General features: G+C 41.5%; 2 gene segments (V, D, J or C); both read right to left on the bottom strand.

Moving 5' to 3' along the window:
- Positions 1-3,751: 3,751 nt before the first annotated feature.
- On the bottom strand, positions 3,752-4,389 carry LOC132656386 (T cell receptor alpha variable 10-like). The segment is given in 2 exon segments: positions 3,752-4,131; positions 4,338-4,389. Coding segments are annotated over 2 exon segments (432 nt in total).
- A 5,114-nt stretch (positions 4,390-9,503) lies between these two features.
- On the bottom strand, positions 9,504-10,244 carry LOC132656387 (T cell receptor alpha variable 9-2-like). The segment is given in 2 exon segments: positions 9,504-10,021; positions 10,199-10,244. Coding segments are annotated over 2 exon segments (564 nt in total).
- Between the last annotated feature and the right edge of the window lie 6,564 nt (positions 10,245-16,808).

The following is a 16,808-nucleotide window of genomic DNA, read 5'->3' on the forward strand; positions in this document are numbered from 1 at the left end:
GAAGGAAGGAAGGAAGGGGAAAAAAAAGAAAATTGACACATCTATTCCCAACAGTCTATAGTCTCCATGATTTCCCTTAATGAGAGTGCACAAGAGATGGACAATCTAGTTCTGATTTACCTTAGAAAGTCTCAGTATTTCCTTTATAAGTGAATTTACCAAGTACACAGTCACAAATGGGCAGTATTTTTCTCTTTTATATCTTTAGATATCTCATCCCACCATCGTCAGGCTGACACAGTTTCATAGGAAAAATTACTGAACTTGCTAACTCTCCTGTGTTGGGCATTCTCTGGATCAGCTTTATAGACTGTTCTTTCCTCAACAATGCCATTCTAGAGAAGCTCAGGGCAGGTGGCATTGCCACTGTCCTCTGGGTTGGTACTGAGCTTCATGGACTTGCACCTTTTTACCTTCCATCAAGTTTGAGATTTGTGGTCAAGGTTTGTTCAACTATTCCTCCTTCTCAGTCTTCCTCCTAGGATAATTGTATTGATGTATTTACATAAGAAAATGTTCTGTGGGTCTCAGATTCTATCCATTTTCTCTCTCTCTCTCTCTCTGTCTCTCTCTGTCTCTCTCTCTGTGTGTGTGTGTGTGTGTCTGTGTGATTCCTCCTTTTCAGATTGGGTCATATCAATTGACCTTCAATTTTAAGAATCCTTTATTTTGTGTGATAAAAATGTTGTTTACTCATTCTAGTGCATTTTTAAAGTATTTCCCTCCACAAAGTGACTCCTCTGCCTTGGTAGAATCCTTGGTTACAGGAAATACACTCAGTTTCTTTGGGTTGCTCCTTCAGAGAGACACCTGAAAGGCCTAGGCAATCAAGCACTGTTCTTTGATAAGAAATTTCACTTTGATAATACCAAACCACTGCATAGGCCCTATATAGTTTAAGGACTGTCAGAGCCAGCGAAGGGGGAGGGAATATAAGGAGAGACACAGAAAATGCTAAAGAACTTTAAAGACTATTTGAGGAGTGCTGTAGAAACCTAATACAGTAGAAGCTTCATAAAATGTATACATATATGAAGTTGATCTAAATTAAATTGCCAAATAATGGGGGAGACAGAGTCCCAACTGGACATCACTTGTCCACAATGAAGCTTCCATTACTGTGATTGGGTTATATCTAATTGAGTTGTTGACCAAAGAGGTCCCATGAGATTCCCCAAACAACCCAAGCTGTTGTCAGGACTATACGCTGCTCTCCACAAACTAATGGCAAGGCCCCATTGCTGAAGACATCATTTACACAATTCATTTATCATGTAAACTCGAGCTGGTGCCTATACAGAGCTTTTGCCTCTATGTTCTAGCATCTTTGATATAGAAAAATATTCTGCACACTACCAAAAGACAAATGTAAGCACCAACTCAGCTACAAGCCCTTTGATCTTCAATGGTGCCTTGTGTGCAAGATGTACTAAGGAAATGGTGGCAAAGGTTGTGGCAGTAACCGATCAATATCGGGACTAAGGCCCACTCCATGATATGGAGCTCCTACCTGACACTGCTTGAGTGACCAAGAAACTAATAGTAGATATCGTAGGGACCTAGGGCAAAAGAAAATACTATTATTCTTTAAAAATGTAACAATTAAATTATTTTTAATGACATTCTCCCAAACTCATAGATCAGTGTCTTGCTTAGCCATCAGCAGATGGGAACAAATACAGAGACTAACAGACAGATGTTATACAGAAAGTGAGAGACCTTGGAACCTTCAGCCATAAATGAGATATCTTCATCAAATCTCTTCACTCATCTTCTTAGAGTTTAAGGAAGCCTGCTTAAGAGAAAGCAGGAAGAATATAAGTGCCAGAAGGGATGGAGGACACCAAGAAAACAAAGCCCTCTAAATCAACATGATCAAAGCTCATATGAATTCAGAGAGACTGAGGCAGAATGCATAGTCTTGCACACATCGGTTTCAGGTCCTTTGGATATATACATATAAATATGGCTTCCAGGTTAGAGAGTATATGGGATTCCTGGATGTATGAACAAGTGGGTCTGTTCTTTTGTGCCTTTTCTTAGGCTTTTTCCTTTGAATTGTTTGTTTTGTCCAGCTCCAAAATGTTAGTTCTGTTTTGTTTTGTTTATTATCTTTTAGAACTCTGATTTTTTTTTTTTGAGATATGTTTTCTCTGTGTACTCTTGGCAGTCCTAGACTCATTTTGTACACCAGGCCGGCCTTGAACTCACTGAGATCTGCTTGCCTCTGCCTCCCTGAGTTCTGGACTACAGGTATATGCCACTGTACCTAGCTCTTGGTTGTTTTCTAATGAGAGAGAGAAATATGTTAGATCCAGATGAGAGCAGAGACACGAGAAAATGGAAGGAGTAGAGGTCATGGCTACTGTATTCAATATATATTTTGTGAGAAAAAAATCTATTTTCAATAAAAGGAAACATAAAGAAACCTGGAGCAGAAATAAGAAAATACAACTTTCAATTACTTTTATTGTTAGTTCTTGTGCAGTCAGATTTTATCTGCTTTTTGGCTACTATTGATGGGTCAGCTGCCCTAGTAACAGGATTTTCTTAACATGAGAGCATCTGGCTGAAGGCAACATGATTTTCATGAGACTTTAGTGAGTATGCAAACATGAGAGAGAGAGAGAGAGAGAGAGAGAGAGAGAGAGAAAGTGCCTACTCACTGTTCCAATTTGTTTTCTTATGCATGACAGGATAAGGTTGTGAAACAAACAAACAAAAAGCCAGAAAGTTCACCAGTCTATCATCCCTCAAGTCAAAAGCTCCAGAGTGTGTCTGGCCCTTCTTTGTTCCTCTGAAGACTTCTTGTGTTTATTGGAAATAGTTGTTATCGATTTGGAGAGTGTTTTCAAAATTTCAGTCAATATATTGATTATGCTTTTACTCTACAACAATTCCTCCTAGATTCTATCCATCTTCCTACCTATCCAAATTTATGTCTTCTCACTCTCACTCTCTTTCTCTATCTCTCTCTCTCTCTGGCTCACTTGCTCATTTGGGCTCACTCTTGCTCTCATGGTCTCTCTCTCATAAGCCATAAATAAACCCAAAACAACAAAAATAAAACCAAACAAACAAAAAAAACAAACAAGACAAAACCTGCCAAAACAAAGAGCTCCTCACAGACATGTTTTTTAAAAAACAAAATAAAAATAAACAACAGCAACAAAAACCATGGAGTTCATTCTATGTTGACCAACTTCTCCTTATTATGGGAAAATGGTGTGTGGTTGGTCTACTCAGTGAGAAATCTACTGCAAAAAAAAAAGTTTTTTCTTTCCCAGCAGGTATCCATTTCAAATAGCTTCATTATTATGAGTAGGACCAACTATCCTACCCCTATTCTTTCTATCAGTTCTGGGACCCTGTCTGGTTTGAACCTATGCAGGTCTAGTGTATGGTACCATTTCTAAATGTGTAACTTTGGTGCAACCCTTTTATCTGGGGCACAAGATGTGGCACTGCCTGCCCTCTGTGCAGAGATGCATGGCTCAGGCTCCCAAATTATTTTTCTTGACATTCTTGGCTTCCTAGCTGTTCTTTGACCTCTGTGCTTAACTGAAAGGCTAAAGTTTTTCCATCTCCCCACCTCATGGTAACTCCCAGGATATTCTGCTTTCCTATGCTGTTGTCTTTCTCTCAAAAATCTATTAAAAAATCCTCAAGCTTGCTTTTCAGTCTATTTTAAAGTTGTCTTTATAATGATACTAATAACCCCAAAAGCGAAATTCAGTTCCCCAATACAGTGTTAGAAAGACTTCTCTATCACCTCTGCCTCCCTGAAGCCTCCAAGGAGCAGGTTTTGGTGCTGGCTGTAAGTACCTGGGGAGCATGGTGCACCCACCACACAGATGTAGGAGGCCGTGTCTTCCAGCAGGGAGGCTGTGATATGCAGGGTGCTGTGCTTAGCATCTGCATCCAGAATTGCTGAGTACCTTCCATTTGACCTTTTGTTCTCTGCGTAAGTCATCATTGCCAGAGACACAGGACCTCTGCCTGTGTCTTGTTTGTACCACCTTAAGTTGTTAAAGGGGCTCACACTGTAGTTGCACTGAAGGACACAGCTCTCTCCCTCAAGTACGACCAAGGACTCAGGACTCTGCTCCACTTGGGTCTTGCCAGCCACCCCTGTTCAGAAAACAGTGTGAAGTTCCAGACATCGATCATCCACACTTAGCACTTGTAGTTAGCATCTTTCCTTAACATAGACAAGCATCTCAGGTTAGCTAGAAATAGGTCGATTTTCTTTCCTCCTTTCACCCCAAGGTATTTAATCTTTCCCCCAAATCCTACGAAATGTTCTTTGCCCCTGGCTAACACCTCCACTCACTTACGCTGAAAATACAGCCACAAAAGCACCCAGCAGGCACGCAGGTGCTTCTCCATTTTACTGCAGAAGTGTGCTCCAAAGCTGCTGCCTCATTTCCTCAGCTCTTTCCTGTACTTTAAATGAGAACTCTCAAGAAGTATTACCAGCCAATCAGAGACCCGATGCTCACATCAGCTCCTGGAGACAGGACCAATGCCAACACTGCCATCTCGCGGTCAGCGCTATAGTTGCTCAAAACCTTAGAGTAAGCATTTTGTGGTTGCTTTTTACTGGTGATGTGATGCAGAATGTAAATTCTTATGGATGTATAGAAACCACAGTAGAGTGTCCATGCGACTGTATTTCAGGACCTTAGTTCAACTCTGGCTCTACATAAGACAGTTAATATCTACTTTCCTTCTCTGAAAGTAGATGCCTAAGGACTTCTGAAAGTTTGAATAGAAATGATTCACAGTAGGAGCTAATGATCATGACTAGCCTGAACTAGGCCCTCACCTAAAATGTAAATTCCTTTATAATGTGACATTTCCTCCGTTCTATTTGCAACTATGTCACCCGTTTCAAAAAAAAATGTGTTTTGTCAAAAACGGGTACATTAAAATTCTGTTTAAAAATATTTCTATTTGTGCTCTTTGATCACCTCCCCCTCAGGGGGAAGCATCCTTACCAGGCCACAGAAGATGACAATGCAGCCACTGTGATCTGATGTGATCTGATAGAGTAAGATCAGAAGGAAGGAGAGGAGGACCTCCCCTATCAATGGACTTGGGGAGGGGCATGCGTGAAGAAAGGGGAAGGAGGGGCTTATGGGAGGACACAGTGAATAAAGTGTAATTAAGAAAATAAATTAAATTTTAAAAAGAGTAGTACTTACATTGTTCACTTAAAGGTTGTTTAAACAAAGAGGCTGAGTACATTGTAGGATATCAGGCTAAGTCAGATAGACTTCAATTTGTATTATTTACCTGCTGTGAGGTACAGCCAAGTTCAAGTCCCTTAAAATACGAGATGTTTTCATAAAAATGTAAAAAAAAATATTTGTATTAATTCTTTGACAATTTCATGTTTGTATACAAAGTATTTCTGAACGAATGTTAAATCCTCTAGTAATGATAGGCTTTTAAATCATTCATTATTATTTAAAAAATACTTTTCAAGACCTATATTACTCAAGTTGGTCACAAAAGCTAAGGATCAGCAATTCTGTGCTCAGGAATTACACACCAACAGAGAAATAGTTGAGCATCTGGCACAAATCCTGACAGGTGGAATATGCTGAAGGGTGTGAAAATTCCTTTCTTAAAGTTTCTTATTTCTCAGTGAAATTTGGAACTCCACTGATAGGGGAGGTCCTCCTCTCCTTCCTTCTGATCTTACTCTATCAGAACATATCAGGAGTGGCTGCATTGTCATCTTCTGTGGCCTGGTAAAAATGCTACCCCCTCAGGGGGAGGTGGTCAAAGAGCACAAATACAAAATGTAAAAATTGTTTAGATATTTAAGATTAACTGTATATTAGAACTAATAATTCATAGAGATGAAGAAAGCAAAAAAAAATGCCTGAAAATCAAAACTAGAATACATCTTTCATACAGGACAAGACAGGTTTTGAGAAGAGAATTATGAGAAGTAAAGACAATGTGATCACTAGTTTTTCTGGCAGCATAGCCAGGCCACAGTACCCAGACAATTAATCTAACACTCGGCTAAATCTCACTGTGAAATAGGTGGGTCTCATGTGATCCTTTGGAGGATTTAAGAAAAATGCTAGTGATTCACACCTTTAATCTCAACACTTGGGAGGCAGAGGAGGCCAGATCTCTGTGAGTTTGAGGCCAGCCTGGTCTACAAAGAGAGTTCCATGACAGCCAAGGCTATAGAAAGAAAACCTGTCTCAAATTAAAATTATGGAAAAAGAAAAGAAAAGAGAGAGAGAGAGAGAGAGAGAGCAGTTTCCCTCAACAGAAGACATTCTCTTGGCTTGTGAAGGTGACCTGTCTTCCGCACAATGAGTGTCTCCTTCATCTCTTCATGCTGCAGCACCTGAGTCCCTGCTTTTCCTTCTTCTCCTTGAGAATTAGGTGAAGCATGTTTGCTAGGGTTACTTTCCCCTAGCAAAGACTCTTATAATGGGGACACAGAGCCATCTTCTGTAGCCAGGCAAGGCCTCAAGTGGAGGGACTTAGAGACCAGCCTAGTCACAAAGCCTTAGACCTACAGTTTGTCCTTTCTGCAGAGTGTTCTGGGAGTAGAGCCTGGCAGAATCTTCATGAAAGGGACCAGAGAGACTGCATCCAGCAACTGCTGGGAGCAGATACAGAATCCCACAGCCAAACATTAGGCTGAGCCTCTGGAGTCTTGTGGAGGAGGGAGAGTGGGAGAGGAAGGATTGGAGGAACCAGAGGGGTCAGCCCACAGAATCAACTGACTCATGGGCTGACCCAGGGGACTCATGGGTGCTTGCCGGGATCAGGAAGCCAGGAGGGGTCTGCTCTCTCTCCTCTGTGTATATGTTATGGCTGAGTAGCTTGGTGTTCTTGTAGGATTCCTAACAATAGGAGATGAGGCTGCCGCTGACTCTTTTGCCTACTTGTGGGACCATTTTCCTACTGGGTAGCGTTATCCAGCCTTGATGTGATTATAAATTTCTGGTTTGTTTGTTTTTGTTTTGTTTGGTTTGGTTTGGTTTGGTTTGGTTAGAAGAATTTTTTTTATTTTTATTTGTTATTAGTTACATTTTATTAACTCTGTATTCCAGCTGTATCCTGCTCCCTCATTCCCTCCCAAGCCCTTCCTCCCTCCCTCATCTCCTCCCTGTCTCTTTCCAAGTCCATTGATTCTGAACCTGTTTTATCAGGTATCTTCAGGACTGGCTGCAAAGTCCTCCTCTGAGACCTAGCAGGACTGCTCCTCACTTGGAGGATGGGGAGGTCAAAGAGCCTGCTATACCACTCCTAGGCATATATTCAAAATTTGCTCAAGTACACAACAAGGACATTTGCTCAACCATGTTTGTAGCAGCTTTATTTGTAATAGCCAGAACCTGGAAACAACCCAGATGTCCATCAATGGAGGAATGGATACAGAAATTGTTGTATTTTTACACAATGGAATACTATTCAGCAATCAAAAAGGAGGAAATCATGAAATTTGCAGGCAAATGGTGGGATCTAGAAAAGATCATTCTGAGTGAGGTATCCCAGAAGAAGAAAGACACAGATGGTATATACTCAGTCATAGTCCTATAAGATATGACAAACATAATGAAATCTATACACCTAAAGAAGATAAACAAGAAAGAGGACCCAGGGTAAGATGATCAATCCTCACTTAGAAAGACAAATGGGAGTTGCATTGGATGTAGGAGAAAACAAGTAACAGGACAGGAGCCTACTGCAGAGGGCCCCTGAAAGACACGGCCTAGCAGTGTATCAAAGCAGATACTAAGAGGCATAATCAAACCTTTAGCAGAGTGCAGGGAATCATATGAAAGAAGGGGGAAGTTTCTATGGCATGGAAAGGATAGGACCTTCACAAGGACCAAATATATCTGGGCACAGGGGTCTATTCTGAGACTGACACTCCACCAAGGACCATGTATGGATATAACCTAGAACCTCTGCTCAGATGAAGTCTGTGGTAGCTCAGTAACCAATTGGTTTCCGATAGTAATGGGAACAGGGACTATTTCTGACAGGAAATTTCGGGTCTTATTGTAAGTTGTATTATCGTGTTTGGTTGTTGTCTCTGGGAGGCTTGTTATTTTCTGAGGAGAAACAGAGGGCTGATGGTTCAGGGAGAGTGGGTGTGGGGGTAGGGACAGAGACTGGTGGGAGGAGGGGAAATTGCAGTTGGGATTTATATGTGAGAGAAAAAGAAAGAATTCCACAGTGCTTTGCTAGGGAATCATTGCCATTTTCTGCTACACTAACTCCAGTATCGTCAGTGTAGCATATCAATAGATTGTGCTACAAGACAGAAGACACATTTCCTAAGGGAATCAGCTTCCTGGAAGTCCCTAGCAAGAACCCTAACATGGCCATCTAAGCCAAAAGACATGTTCTAAGTCCCACACTTGCTTGATGCAGGATTAAATTGATGAGTTTTTGCTGTTTCTCTATGATTCTTGAAACAGTACAATTAATTATTCAAGGAAACATTTCTAAAAGATCACGAAAAAGCTTTAGCAAATAAGAGTAGAAGGAAAATAAAATTTTAGGAGAGGTTATAAATCAGATTCAGCATCAGGAATTGCTTGTGGAAAAACCAAACTTTGTAGGAAATAAAGGGCCAAGAGTTTTAGGGTTTTCTAAAGAAAATATTTAATCAGGTTCTGTTAGGATAAATGCTCTGAATATTCCCACTGCAGTAAAACTATTTCAAAACCATTACCAAACACAGATGTTTATGATAAGGCAAAAGGAAGATAGGCAAACATAGAAGGTCAGAGAGTTTTGTTACTATAAGTTTTACAGACAGGCTAGCTCAAGCAGCTTATCACTAAGGAAAGATTGTAAATCCTTAGCAAGAGAAACATGAGGAATTCCCCACAGTGCTTAACTCTAGTGGGGGTTGTAAATCTTTAGCCAACTTGGTTCGGAGGGCAATGATAGCCCCTGGCCTTCCACTCACTAATTAGTAGCAGTAAACTGCATAAACACCACTAGTTCTATGTTTGCTCTGCTTAAGAGGCTGTTAGGCCAAGATTTTTTGTAGACACTGCTTCCACCAGGTTACTCTTTCAGTTGAAATGTAAACTTTGTATCGTTGGTAAAAAGTCTGAATGCTCCAGAAAATATGTCAACTTTAAGGTTCTTCTTTGTAAGATTACTATAAAAGTGTTGGCTTGACTTCAGTAAAGGGCAGAAGATCCAAACCAACTACCTGGTGTGGTCTGTGTCATTTTGCCTATCTGTGCCTTCCTGATATCTGAATTCTCTGATTCTCCCAAGAATGCGGGGCACAAGACAGGGCCAGTCTGTGGCAATTTTCTGCCACCTTTCTTCCAGACTCTGTTAGGTCACATTATGTAAACATCACTTTCTCCGGCACATTTGATTACCTGAAGACAGATAAGGTTTAAAATGTGGCTCACTGGTAGACCACTTCTCTGGCATGCGCGGGGCTCTGGGTTTAATCCCCAGTGCTGAGAGAACATGGCTTAAATGAGTTACAGCCATGACCCCGGAGCCGTCTTCATTCTACTGACTTGTGAAGTTAATGCGGCCTGGCATGCGGACATTTCTGTGATTTTCACCAGCAGAGACATGGAAGGCCTCACAGGGACGGCTGTGCTGAAGTCAGTGATTTCAGAGGCAGGTGCACAGCAGCCAGGCCACCTGTTTCCTCTCGGTTTGTGCTCAGCTCCCCCGGCAGTGTCTGCCAGTGTGTCATCCAGAGCACAGTAGTACACAGCCGAGTCTGACTCTTGCACCGAGGCTTTCTGCAAGTGGAACGAGGTGGTTCCTTTATCATATGTGGCTTCAAACCCTCTGCTGCTTCCCTTCTCGCCAGCTGTGATGACTTTCAGGAGGAGCTGGGGGCCTTCTCCAGGATATAGGACATACCAGAAAAGAACAGGGAACGTTATGCTTGTGGTTGAATACGTGCAATTTATTGTCAGGAACTTGCCTTCTGAGATGGTCACTTGGCCTCCTGTTTGAGTCACAGAGTCTCCGTGGGTCCTTCCTAGAGTGCAAGGAAGGGAGAGAAAAGGAGAGAGAGAGAGAGAGAGAGAGAGAGAGAGAGAGAGAGAGAGAGAGAGAGAGAGAGAGAGAGAGAGAGAGCTCTCAGCGTCCCCTTGAGAATAATGTTCTTAAGTAAATTCCAGCTAAAGACTTTGCTGTTTAAAGTCACTTTACTTACCTAGTATGAGAATCAGCACAGCCACGAAGCCTGGAGAAAAGTCCATCTTTACTGTCATCTAGAAAACGGTCTTGATGTTTAGCATGATGAGGTGTTAACTCAGAGAAACTATGAGTTGATTTAGTTATAAATGACACAGAAATGAGCCTGTGTTAGGAGACTGCGCCCCCTGCTGTACAGAAACTGAACTGAGGATGGATGTTAACCTGATCCTCTCCCTGACTTTGTTAATGATGCAGATATCAGTCTTTCCACCCTTTACATTTAAGCAAAGCTATTACGCCCTACATCAGCCATAGGAGAGCATCTCAAGGTTCTTTTACTTAAGATCGAGGCTGGACCCTTGAACATAGGCCTTTATATGTCCATGCATCTATTGTGAGTCAGCCGGCAACCCACAGAAATCCCATGAAAATGCTTCTGGTTAAAACCACAGAAAACAGTAAGAAGTCAACTCAAGATGGAGAATTCTCTCCATCAGAACGCTTTCCAACCTCTAAGGCAGAGATTGACATGTGCAAGAGGGCAATTTGTATTTGAGAAAGGAAATACCAATGAGGAAGAGCTGGTTTGGGGAGCAGAGTCATTACTTGAACAGCCATAAAAACAATAATATTTTAAGACTGTCATCTTTCCATAGAAGTTTTCCTCACTCCATAATCTATATACAAGTTCTACTGATATTTCAGAGTCACTGAAAAGTGGAAAGTATGAATTCTAGATAGAACAAGCTCCATAACATAAACATCTGAATCCTTATCCAATGATCTGATCTTGATGCCTTATTGACTCACCTCTTCCGTGTCCTCAGCATAGAGCTGACAACCATGAGGCATGTGCTGAAGCTGTACTCCAGTGGCAGTCCAGTAGGAAGGATGCTTTCCACACTGATTAGAGCATGGGCCAGGCTGGCACCCACTCTCCACTGATAAAGAAGCTCATCAGCACAGAATCAACCTGTGTGTACATCCTCAGATGCAGACACAAGGAAAAAAGCCAAGGCCTGATACTGTCTCAGTTCATGTATCCCTTCTTCTTCTTCTCTTCTCTTCTCTTCTCTTCTCTTCTCTTCACAAGTCATATCTTCAGAACTTTTCACAGAACTATCCTAAACAGAAACTCTGTAAACATCAGATATGAAATTTATTCTTATACATAGACAATAGCTGAAATTGAATGACAATGGGTTGTTTGAAAAGTACAAAGTTTTATTTTCATAGAAGGAAGAGTTCTAGAGATGGCTGGTTACATAATATGAATGTCTTAATGATACTTACCATTTCAGTGATTTTTGAATTTATGACTAGAGAATTTCATACATTGTACATAATGTGTTTTGATCACAAACACATACCATCCTCCCTTCTACTTCTGCCAGGCCCCCACCTTAAAATGTCTGAGGAGATAAGCTTTCTATGTGAACACCTACCACACCTTAGCACACTTACAAGAATTGTAAAAGCTGCTTCCTTTGAAGGCTTCGAAGCCCCACCTTGGCATTCTACCTGCAAGGAAAAGATGAAATTACAATACAGGGTAATTTAGTAGCCAAACTCCACCATTTTGCCTTTGGACAGATATAAAAAAGTAAGGTGAGAGTGGAAGGAGGGAATCACAGTGAATGAGAATTTGGGATTGAAGAGACATTTTTATGGCAGCAGACCTGGGGCTGTACAGATTAATCCACATGGCAGCATTGGATGCTTATTCAGAAGGATGTTGTGCAGGGCAAGGGTGGAGAAAATGAACATATATTCTCCCGATTTCTAAGAAAATGAACTTCTAAGAACTGACTATGATTATAAAGGTGTATAAGATGATGACATAAGCATTTTATACATAATATATTTTTAAGATTTATTTATTTTTATATGCACTGGCATGTTGAAGGTCTTGCCAACTGTATTTTAAGTCAATACAGGATGGTAAAGATATCAAGTCATCTTGAAGTTGACCTAGAAAGTAGTTGATGGGGCTGGTTAGATTTCTCATCTTGGAAAAGTATGTGTTGCAGGCCATGTGACCTGAGAGAAAGGAGAGTTAAAACCCTACAAGTTGTCCTCTAACTTCTCATTGGAACCATGGCATGTGTGTGTCCATGTATGTGTTCATGTGTACACACAAAGAGGCATAAACTCATACAGAAATAATTATGTAAAATAAATTAGAAAGGACTTGAAAATTCTAATAATGACAAAAAATGAGTTTTGCATTCTAGAGATCGCTGGAGAAAGCAGGTATGCTCCAGCCTTCAGGTAACAAGATATGCAAACTTGTAGTTGACACTGCCCTGATTACATAAGATTTTCTTTTCTGACACAAAGTCCATGCAGAGTCATAGGTCAGTGGCTCAGGAGTAGTATACAAGCCAAGCTTGTAAAAGGCTTTGGTTCCATCTCCAGCACAAAACCCAAAATTAAAACAAAACATCCAATGGACAATTGGAAGCTCATACAGTAGCTGACCAGCCCTAACCACCATTCTTGATGTAGGAGCCTCCTCATTCATTTCCACCTAATAAAGCAACTTGACTGCCAGGCCTTCCAGTCACAGGAAAAGAAAGGTGAACCTGGCCTTTAACAGTCAACAAAAGGGGTGTTTCCATAGTTACTTTAAATCCTCCACACTTCAACTCAACACCAGTCCCTCCATTGTGTCCACTAGGTAACATGTGTTTTCACTAAGGCGAGCTTTCTTTCTTAGTGGACAAGGAATCTGTTCTTACCAATGAAGTAGAGATACATATATAGAGAACATAAATCGATATGTGGCTTATAAAATACCTTGACTGAGGTGATTGCCTTGAGAGATGACTCAGCATGTCAAAGTATGTGTTGCAAGACTACAGAACTGAGTTCCTCCAAGAGATCCACATGTTAGAACAAAACCTCCCCAAACTGTTCTGTGACCTTCATGTCTGTGTGCATGTGCACCTATGAAACTACTGAAACCTTTCAATCTGATGCTGAAAAGTATTGTCAGGCAGTTCTGATGAAATTACAATACTGCAGACTTTTGAGCCTTTCTGGTGAACAATGAAATGCTGAGTCATTTCATCTATGCCCTGAAATGTGACAGTGTGGCTGTTCTCAGTGACGCCTTGGTGTACATCAACACCATGGAGAACATCAAGAGGTCTGTGTACTGCACATTGCAGTCCTCAAGGTGAGGCAAATTCTCCTCTCATGGAGTAGCTATCAAGAGTAGGACCTGCGATAAGGGTCACTATTGAGCACAAGGAGCACACTCTTTCATGACCATATTGATAAATGATTGGCCAGGTGTTTGCCTCTGCTCTCACACCCCAACTCAGCCCATTAATTTTGTTCTGTGTTCTCTCATCAATGTGATTGTAACTGGTTCCAGATCCCTGAGCTGCATTTCTCCATGACCCAGACAGTGCACAAGCACTCCTAGGTTAATTGAAATGCTAGTGGTCACTGCTGTCAATGTATTCATGTACATTTTGTCTCCAGGTCTTATAGACAGTGACACCCACAAGGAGCTTCCTTATGTGTCCTTCTGGCAAAATAGTTTAGTTCAAAGTCCATTCTTGAATTTGGCTTTTGACTGAAGTCATTGTTTGCACCCCAAGGAATAAGAATCACACATCACCTGTGTCTAGAGCTCTTCTTATCCTTAAATGCATGTCAGAAGTTGATCTGAGTATTGCATGTTCTCTGCTGTACTAGAGAGAACACTACTTTCTCCGATATTACTGGACATTGTTTTGTAAAAATATCATATCATAGTCAACAGGATCTGAGCGATATCTATGCTATTCATGATGAGCTGCTGATGTATCACATTGTTTTATAGATAGGCATAATATACCCATGCTACCAGCTCACCTGAACAAGATCAGGAAACTAGCTCCGTTTTCTTTCTCTGATGGCACCTTTCACCCAAGCATCATGCAAGATAGAGCCTGGCATGCAGGAGCAGCATATCCTCAGTTGTATGCCTGAGGGAAACAGCACTGCACAGGCTCAGGAACCGAACAGGAACCTCAGTTTCCTTAGGAATAGAGCTAGCAACTGCATGCTGGCTCTCTATGTGAGTGTGTTTTAGATGACTTCAGTGATGGATCTGATCATCCCTACAGCAGAGGCATCTGCCTGAAATTTCTTAACCTATTCAATGCTAGGCAGTCATTCTGCCAAGTGAGCTATAAATAACATATATTCATACCCACTCCTGGTGACTTTTCTCTTTCTTGAGACAATATCTCACTATGTAAGTCACAGAAATCCTGTAACCAAAAGGGCTTTGGTATCTGTGGTAGACAGAGAGCAACACACTCAGCCTGAAGACCTTTTCTCTTGGTGCTTCCACTGTATAAGTTTCTTTACCAACAGTGCATCACACTGATGCCAACACCCTGATGGCTAAGTTCTGTATTGGCTAAGGCATCTGGAGGCAAGTTTCAAAGGCCAGGCACATGGCTTCTGTGACTGTGCCCTCTAACAAACATCCCACATTGTAACCAGCACTGTAGGCTCTTCCTGGAAGTTCTCACAGACACTTGTACACATAAGGTAAGAGACCATTCCTCTGCCACATTCATCCTGTGATGAGATTTCGCTACTGTTTAATTTCTCATATTGCTAAAAAGGAGGTTTTGAGGAAAGAATGAGACTTTGCTAGGCATGGTTGGAAAGTTAAAACTCAGTTCTTCACATGGCAAAAGCTAACATGATTCTAATCTTGGCTAGAGTTATCTGTAGCTTTGAAAGAGGTGGTGGTCAATGGCAATGTCCCAGGAGAGTCTCCTAAAAAGGACCCCTCAGCTAATGGTGAGCATAAAGTGAACATCAGCAGGGTTCCCCGTGACATCAGCAGTCCATTTCTCTACATTCTATTGTATCCTGGAGAGCTCTTGGCAACGCCGTGATGTCACTAGTGTTGTGACAACACCAACTGCTCTTAGGGCAGTTGCCTATAGGTCTCATCAACAGCCATGTGGGCGAGACTGAGAAGTTTCTTTGGGAAAGAGAATGTGGACAGTCGAAAAATCAAAGAGCGGCAGAAGGCAGATGGCCTTCCATCTCATTTTAAAATATCAAGAAAGAAGTTGTCCTGGGGAAGGCACAGTGAGTCCTGGTCAGAGGAGATGGGCTTGAGGTGGGAGCTTCAAAAGGAAGGCAGTGGAACAAGAACCTCTAGGAAACAAATGGATGTTCCTGCTTAACATAGGTCATGAAAGTTAAGGATTCCAGAACATTATTTTGTCTGTCCCCAAAGCCAGGAGCTGGCAAGGCCAAAGCTGTTTCACTGGAAGTTCTTAGCTTTACACTTATTGGGAATTTGTGGTTTAAAATGAGGACAAAAGGAGACCATCAGGGGTCAAGGGGTTTAATTAACATTTCCTAGTTTATGGCAGGGCATCACTGCACTTCACTCTCACAGGTTTAGTTTAGGTGCTGTGGATATCTGACAGTAGTTACAGGGACAGAAATGTGCATGTACTTATAACGCCTCTGAAAACCTCTCCCTGACAGTGGTGCCCTTAGGATACTGAATCAGTAGCTGTGGGTGGAAGGCATTTCTCAACTAAGGGCAAAATGTCAGAGGCAGTAGACCAGATAGAGAATGAATCTTTACTGCCAGCTCTGTGGTGTTTTGGTGTGTCTCTGGGCAGAACTATTCAGTCTCTTGATCATCTTCTGCTGCTGCTGGACTGCCTAAACCACAATCGCGGTCATAGAGTGGCAAGGCAGGAGCACTGTATGTCTCTAAAGCACCTGAGTGCTTGTGAACTCTGCCATTATTCTCTTGGGTTCTGTAACCACAGGCTTGAGGCCTCAGAAACCAATCTGCATCTTGTAGGTTTGTGAAGAAGCCTGAAGCGTCCATCTCTGTAGTCATCTGAAGCACATGTAGAGAAGCAGCAGAAATACCTAGCTGCTTACATACCCACTTCTTAACAGAGTAATGGCAGTTCTGAGAGAGCAGGCATCTCAGCCTTAGGCCACTGCCACACCCACACCAGTGTCCCATAGTAGCATGTGCTACAGGGCAGGAGACAGGCTGTCTTCAGAAATTCACTCCCTGGAAGGTCCCTGGCAGATTCATCCCACTTGGAAACAGACATATTCTGAGATTTCTGTGCTTTTTGGGCGCGGTCTTGGGAATGGAATTTTGAATTCTTTGATCTTTCTCTGTGACTCCTGAAACAGCACAACTAATTTTATAAAGAAATTTATTATTAGTAGATTAGTAAAGGCTTTAATAAAAATAATATGTAAAAGGAATATGTTTAAGAAAAGTAATGAATTAGATTTAGTATTAATAGACATTAAGAATAGTGAAAAAATAATAGGCTCCTTCTTAAGAAAAGAATAGCATGGGAGGTGCAGCTGGCAGGAGTTTCCCCTCCCTTCAGTGCCTTGTTTCTAAGGAAGATTATGAATCTTTAGCAGGACATATGGGAGGATGGTTAACAAAGGCGTAATTAGATTTTGATATAGAGAAAGATTTTGGCAGGCATCTGACTTAGCTCCTGACTTTCCTCTTCACTGGTTAGCAATAATGACACTGCATTTGAGGTTTCTTTTTCTTTGTTTCTTTTGATCAAAAGGTCTTTAGGCCAAGATTTCTTGTGGGCACT

Source organism: Meriones unguiculatus, chromosome 9 (genome assembly GCF_030254825.1).
Source record: "Meriones unguiculatus strain TT.TT164.6M chromosome 9, Bangor_MerUng_6.1, whole genome shotgun sequence".
In the NCBI taxonomy this organism is placed as follows: Eukaryota; Metazoa; Chordata; class Mammalia; order Rodentia; family Muridae; genus Meriones; species Meriones unguiculatus.